The sequence below is a fragment of the Orycteropus afer genome, unplaced genomic scaffold (assembly GCF_000298275.1).
Source record: "Orycteropus afer afer isolate SDZICR_OR568_19922 unplaced genomic scaffold, OryAfe1.0 scaffold00214, whole genome shotgun sequence".
NCBI lineage: Eukaryota > Metazoa > Chordata > Mammalia > Tubulidentata > Orycteropodidae > Orycteropus > Orycteropus afer.
Window position 1 is genome coordinate 3,500,536 of NW_006921801.1, and position 6,460 is coordinate 3,506,995.

The 6,460-nt window shown below is 49.3% G+C and overlaps 1 protein-coding gene across 1 annotated transcript in view; it reads left to right on the top strand.

Moving 5' to 3' along the window:
• Positions 1-5,851, top strand: part of SAMD4A (sterile alpha motif domain containing 4A) — a 266,612-nt gene extending 260,761 nt beyond the window's left edge. Inside the window, exons 11-12 of the mRNA XM_007948350.1 lie at positions 595-678; positions 5,823-5,851. Of these exons, the coding sequence (XP_007946541.1) occupies positions 595-678; positions 5,823-5,851 (113 nt within the window). The remainder of the gene's footprint in view (positions 1-594; positions 679-5,822) is intronic.
• Positions 5,852-6,460: the final 609 nt, after the last annotated feature.

Here is a 6,460-nt window from a genome sequence, read left to right on the forward strand (position 1 = left end):
GTCTCTTCATATGCCCCCTGGTGGAGATACAAAGGAATAAGGAAATGACCTGAAGTTTGGGCCACAGACTGTATCATCCCCCCTTTTGACAGGTAGAAGAGCCAAGTCCCAAAGAAGTGAAGGGTCACCTATAAAGACAGTGTTAATGTTGGAATTCCCAGGCATTGGGCACATGTCCATTGCTGGCATTTCCTCTAGGGTTTTTTTCTAGCTCTCCTTCCCCTTGCCATCTTAGTGGATTCCAACTTCTGGCGATCCCATGACCATGGCATGGATTTGGCTTTTATTCTGGTGGGAAGCCGATGGAGGGTTGTGAGCAGAGGAGCAACAAACTGTGGCTTGGGCCAGCTATTTTTAGTCACCTGTTTCCTGCCAGTGCCGTGTTCACAGTGGACTCTGTGTGTGCACCAGGCCTTAGAGGTTGATTGTATCTGTGCATCACTTGCCCTCGGTGACAGTCCCCTGAGTCCTTCCCAGGGAGGCACACTAAACCTTCGTCCCCAAAGCTGCCATGTGAGGGGCATGTGGCACCGTGCATACTTTCTCCTTGTCTTTAGAGTCCCTGTTACTAACTTACCCCTTTGTCCCCCGCAGAGTTCCAGCTTCCTGTGACTGAACCTGACATCAACAACAGGCTGGAGTCCTTGTGCCTCAGTATGACCGAACACGCCCTGGGAGGTGAGTGTGTCCTTCCTGCATGTGTCTGTTACCACACCCCGGAACACCTCCTGGCCATATGCTCAGGGGAATGGGTAGGGTGTAAAGAGGAGTAAGCAGGGGATGGGGGAAAGTGTGGCCTCCAGGTACCCTCATCAAGCTGCACTAGCAGCAGCTTAGGCAAGCTGGCTCCTCCTCCCTTTCTGGGAGGTGAGTCAGGGACCTGGAGACCAAAGCTGTCCCTCTTCCTCCAAAGCACACCAGAATCACACAAGGACAGTCATCCCAGCCAAATGTCAGGCACTGGAGGGGCCAGGAACACACAATGTGGCTTTTAGTGGGAATATGCCCCCAGCATTGGAGCCTTTCCTTCTCACCACTAGATCCCCCAGTCTGGTCCAAGCATATTCCAACTTCTGCTAAAAATAGACTTTTTGAAACAAAAAACCCTGCTTGTTTTTACATTGCCCTGTTCCAAACTGCTTCCATAATGCTTGGAGCCCCAAGCAGTCTGAGGTGTCCCTTGCAGCCTCATAGACCCGTGGCCCACTGCCTGCCTCACCCATGGCAATAATAGGGCTGGGCTGCAGCCATGGGACGAGCTCACAGAAGGCACTCTGTCTTCCCGCCATCTGCTTGGTCCAGTCTGAAGCCCTGCTGTGTCACATGGCCTGGGAGGCCTCCTGCTTCCACCTGGTACCACAGGCAGTTTTCTCGGGCCTGGACTCAGCACTACCCCTGCAGTTATCTGGCAGACAAGAGAAGAGTTGTCTGCCCCTTTCTGCCAGCTTGCTGGGAGGCTCTGAGTCACAGAGATCCAGAGACACCTCCTCTGAGGCTTCCCAGCACCCTCTCCAATCTTTGGGCACTTCCCCCACCCTGGAGATAGGCCATGAGCACACCTAGAGCCATATGTGCGCTATCTTCCAGTGGCAAGGCTGCCATCAGCTACCATGCAGGTGGGTTTTGGACTTGCAGAGTCTGCAACGCAATCTTACCCTGATACCAACTATGAGATGGATAAAGGCTCTGTATGAAGCAGAGTGGAGGGCCAGGGCTACAGCTGCCTGACTGTGCCAGGGCGCTCACAGAGAGCCTCCATTTAGACCAGGAGGGAGCAGAAGGACTGCTCTGATGACCAGGCCTTCAGATCTGACCAAACCCTTGGTAGAAAGACACAGATTCTTCTGTGAGCTGCAAATCACTGCTCTCCCTTGGCCATTCAAATCCTGGAAGCTCAGCATCACTGCTCCTTCCCTGCTGCTTCTGGTTCTCCACCTGGCTGAGGATACTGGGTCAGCAGCACCTATTGACCCCTAAGAAGTGATGGAAAATAACCCAAATGTCCATCAGCTGATGAATAGTTAAGCAAAATGTGGTATAACCAGACCAAAAAACCAAACACACTGCCATCGAGTTGGATCCAACTCATAGCAACCCCTCCTTGGGTTTCCAAGGTGATAGCACTACCAAAGTAGATTGCCCAACCTTCCTTCCGAGGAGTGGCTGGTGGGTTTGAACTGCCAGCCTTCTGGTTAGCAGTCAGATGCCTTAAGCACTGTGCCAGTACACCACCAGAGCTCCTTAATAGAATATTAGTCAGTCATAAGAAGGAATGGAAGAGTAACCTATGCTACAACATGGATGGACCCTGAAAACATCTAAGTGAAAGAAGCCAGCCACAAAAGGCCACATATTATATGATTCCATTCATATGAAATATCCAGAGTTGGCAAATCCACAGAGACAGAAAACAGACTACTGGTTGCCAGGGTGGTGGCAGGGGGTGGGGAAAGGCAGGAGGGGGTAGTGAGTGACTGCTGACAGGGACCAGGTTTCTTTTTGAGGTGATAGAGATGTTCTGAATTAGATCATGGTGCTGGCTGCATCCCCAGGTATAGCAAATGGTCAGCGCACTTGCTGCTAACCAAAAGCTTGGTGGTTCCAGTCCGCCCAGAGAGCCTTCCAAATAAAGCCCTGAGGTCTAAAACATTAGCCATTGACAACCCCATGGAGCACAGTTCTACTCTGACACACGTGGGGTCGCCATGACTTAGAGTCGATTTGATGGCAGCCATTTAAAACAAATAGATTTTTTGGGAGGGGGGAGAGGTTATGTAACTGTGAATATACTACAGAACTGTACACTTTACCAAACCAAAAACCAAACTCATTGCCATCAAGTCAGCTCCAACTCATAGTGACCCTTCCTTGGGTTTCCGAGGCGGTATCACTATGGAATTAGATTGCCCAACTTTCCTTCCAAGGAGTGGCTGGTTGGTTTGAACTGCCAACCTTCTGGTTAGCTGTAAAATGCCTTAGGCACTATGCCACCACTTTAGAAGGGTAAAATTTATGATATGTGAATTATTATATCTCAATTTAGAATAAATTTTTTAAAAAGTGATGAGGGCCTGTGTGGGGCCAAAATAGAAAACAGCTGGGAAGAGAGACCCCAGAGCTGGTGCCTGCAGAGGTCAGATCTGGAAGTGAAGCTCTGAGGGCTGGAGGCCAAGCTCTCTGAGAGTCAGCAAGGAGAACTGACCTTTCCCCAGGGCTTGATTGATGTCAGAGAACTGGCATGTTGGAAGTACTTATCAAACGGCTAAGCACTAGCATTATCGTTAACACCAAACACTCTTTATTAAAGGGAGGTTTTCATTGAAAAGACTTCATTTTTCAGCCTGTCCTTCCATTTTTACAGAAAACCTTTTGGAACTGGTGTTTTTTGCTAATGTTTTCATCTCGTTAATCTCCTAAGCCTTTTTATTGCCGTGTTTTTTCTCAGTAAATCCCTGCTGGTGGGAAGCCGTGTAAGCAGTTTCCAGAACAGAGAATACAAATGGAGTTCAGGGTGGCCTAGTTGGTCACAGTCGCAGTGTGCCCTCCCACTGTGACAGCACTGCTCTACTGGCCGGCCCCTTCCAGATGTCAAGGAAGATGACCTTGCCTGGGGACACATGCCAATGGATTAAGTCATTTTACAGGGGGGCGAATGAGTGGGGAGAAGAAAGCAAAGCCAAGCAAAGAAGTCTCTGCTTCCATCTCAGGAAGGGAGCAGGAGGGTGTGCAGATTCCTGGGACACCATATCCCAGGAAGACCATTCTAGCATAGCTGGTCCCCGGCCCTCCAGGGGTCTATCCGTCTATGCTGACATCTCTGCTCTCAGTCTCCTCCAACAGTTGTGTAGAACTTAATACACATATACATATGTATCCACATGAGTACAAGTACAGTTGGGGAAATCTGATTGGTGAATTGTATCAATGTCAGTATCCTGATTGTGACATTATACTATAGCTTTGCAAAATGTTTCCATTGGGGGAAACTGGGTGACGTATATAAGGGATTTCTTTGTATTATTTCTTACAACTGCATGTAAGCCTACAATTATCTCAATTAAAAAAAAAAAAAATTCTCCTAAGTCCCTGCTGGCAATGACAGCAGCCTAGTCCCACTCCTGAGGAGGCCAGGAGGCCCCTGCAGTGGACTCAGTGTCTTCCGTGTCCCTTAGGTCCTCCAGCTTTCCCTGCGACACTCTGTCACTCTGCTCTCACACCTGAGTTCTGCCTAGTGAATCCAGATGCTCCATCTGGTAGACCAGGTTTGTGACGTCAGGGACTGGGCACATTTGCTGACATTTGGGATGTCGCTGAAACGAGGGAGACATTTATTTAATGGTCACCCTTATTTGTTGAGCTAAGGCACTTGACTGCTAACCAGAAGGCTGGCGGTTCAAACCCACCAGCCACTCCTCGGAAGGAAGGTTGGGCATTCCTACTTCCGTAGTGATGCTGCCTCGGAAACCCAAGGAGGGGTCGCTATGAGTCGGGGCCGACTCGATGGCAAACAACAACAACATGGAACATAGTCATTTCTATCTCCTAAAGATGGCTAATCTTTGCCCCTCTGTGCTCATTAGTTAAGGGCCTTGTCAGCTTGGACATCGACTGTCGTAGCAACCTCCTAAAGGATCCTCCTGCAGCTAGTCTCACCCTTCTTCAGGTCATGTGACACAGCTTCCAGAGGAACCATTCTCAAATCACATCTGGTGACTCACTGTTTATGATTCCCCATCACCTACGTCCAGGCTTCTATTCATAGCACATAGGGCCCCTACGTCTGGCTTGGGGATGCTCCGGGAACCCATGCATAAGCAGACAACAAAAAGCGTCAGGCAGTTGTCAGTTCCTTCCACTATCTGCTTCACTCGTGTTCTCATCTCTGATGTGTGTGTTTTCCACTTGCTCTTCAGCCTGGGTTCTCCGATTCCCCAGAAAGTAGACTTGGCATATCTCTGAGCCTCTCAGCACTCTCTACTTCCACAAAATCTTTCAGCTCTAACTGCCCACAGCATATAACTATGGTTCTCTACCTCCGATCAGATTCTCAAGATAAAGAATCCGGGTCAGTTCAGGCCAGATGCACCCCTCTGGCCTGAACCAGCAGTTACAGCCACCTGCTTCCCAGATTTTAATCAGGGACTCGGGCTGAGAGAGAGATGCTTCCAAAGAAAGGGTTGTGAGCTAGACAGGCCCACTCATATGTCTGTTGCAGGCCCTGCCTGGCTTTTCAGCTGCCCCTCCTGCCATTCCCCCATCCCCCCATCCTTCACGCTAAACCTTTGGCCTGTCCCACACCCACCATGCAATGACCTATGTCCATGCCTTTACTCAAGCTGTATATTCTTCTCTCCTCCATCCATGCCTGCCTCCTCTTTGCTTGGCAAACTCTTCTGCTACCAGCATCCTCTAAAAAAGTCATTGTGCGTCTCTGTGAAACTGTCCTTGACTTTCAAGGCTGACCGACACATTTCTTCCTCCATGTTCTTACGTGCCTGGACACGTTAGTGCAATTATTACTCACGGTGTCATTGTCTGTTTACGTGTTCTGTGTCCTACATGGACTGTGAGTACCTGAAAGGTGAGAAGTAGGTCTTTTCCTTGTGATCCCAGGCTCAGTTTGACTCCTGGCAAAAATCGTTCTTCCTTGGATGCTGAGTGCGTGGGTATGTGAAAGAATGAATAATCAAATGAATGAATGAATGAATGTAGCGTTTATCCATCCTCAGAGACTGGGAGGCCCAGTCTGCATAGAGGTAGGTGGGCATGAATGGCGTTGTCTTGCTCACCTGCGTCCATTGCGTGCTTCTTTTCTCTCCCAGATGGCGTCGACCGGACCTCCACAATCTAGAAGCTGACGGTGAGAGTGGCAGCGCTGGCCGTGAGACCGACTGCTGCGGGTCCAGTGTCAGCCATCTTGAGGGCTGCACAGAATCCTCCAAGATCCTCAGCAGCCTTTTTTTTCCTGGTCCCTCTCCCATTTTGATTTTGTGAGAGTGTAGGTCGTCCTTGTAAACATATCAGTAGACCTGGGATTGGTTATTTTGTCATTTCTTTCTGTCATGGGATGGTTTGGTGTGTGGGGTGGGAAAGGGTCTCTAGGGAAACATAGGATGGGGAGGAGGTCAAGAGAAGGGGGTACAAGTAACCCTTTAGATGGAATTTAAATATATATATATATCGCTATGAAAGAGTGCAAGAGAGAGAAAGGAGGGAGAAGCCCCAGTCCCTGGGACCCTTCTCAGAAAGCCTGTCATTGTCACAGACAATGACACTGTGAGTGATATTTGCTCTAATGTGTCCAGGCACAGCAAGAACATGGAGGAAAAATGTGTAGGTCAGCCTTGAAAGTCATGCCACAGAAGGATATCATGGATACATGTGACCAAAAGCAAGATGGAGGTTCACCTCTTTCTATCTCCCACTGATTGGATCTCCCTGAGGCCGCTGCTTGAAACAG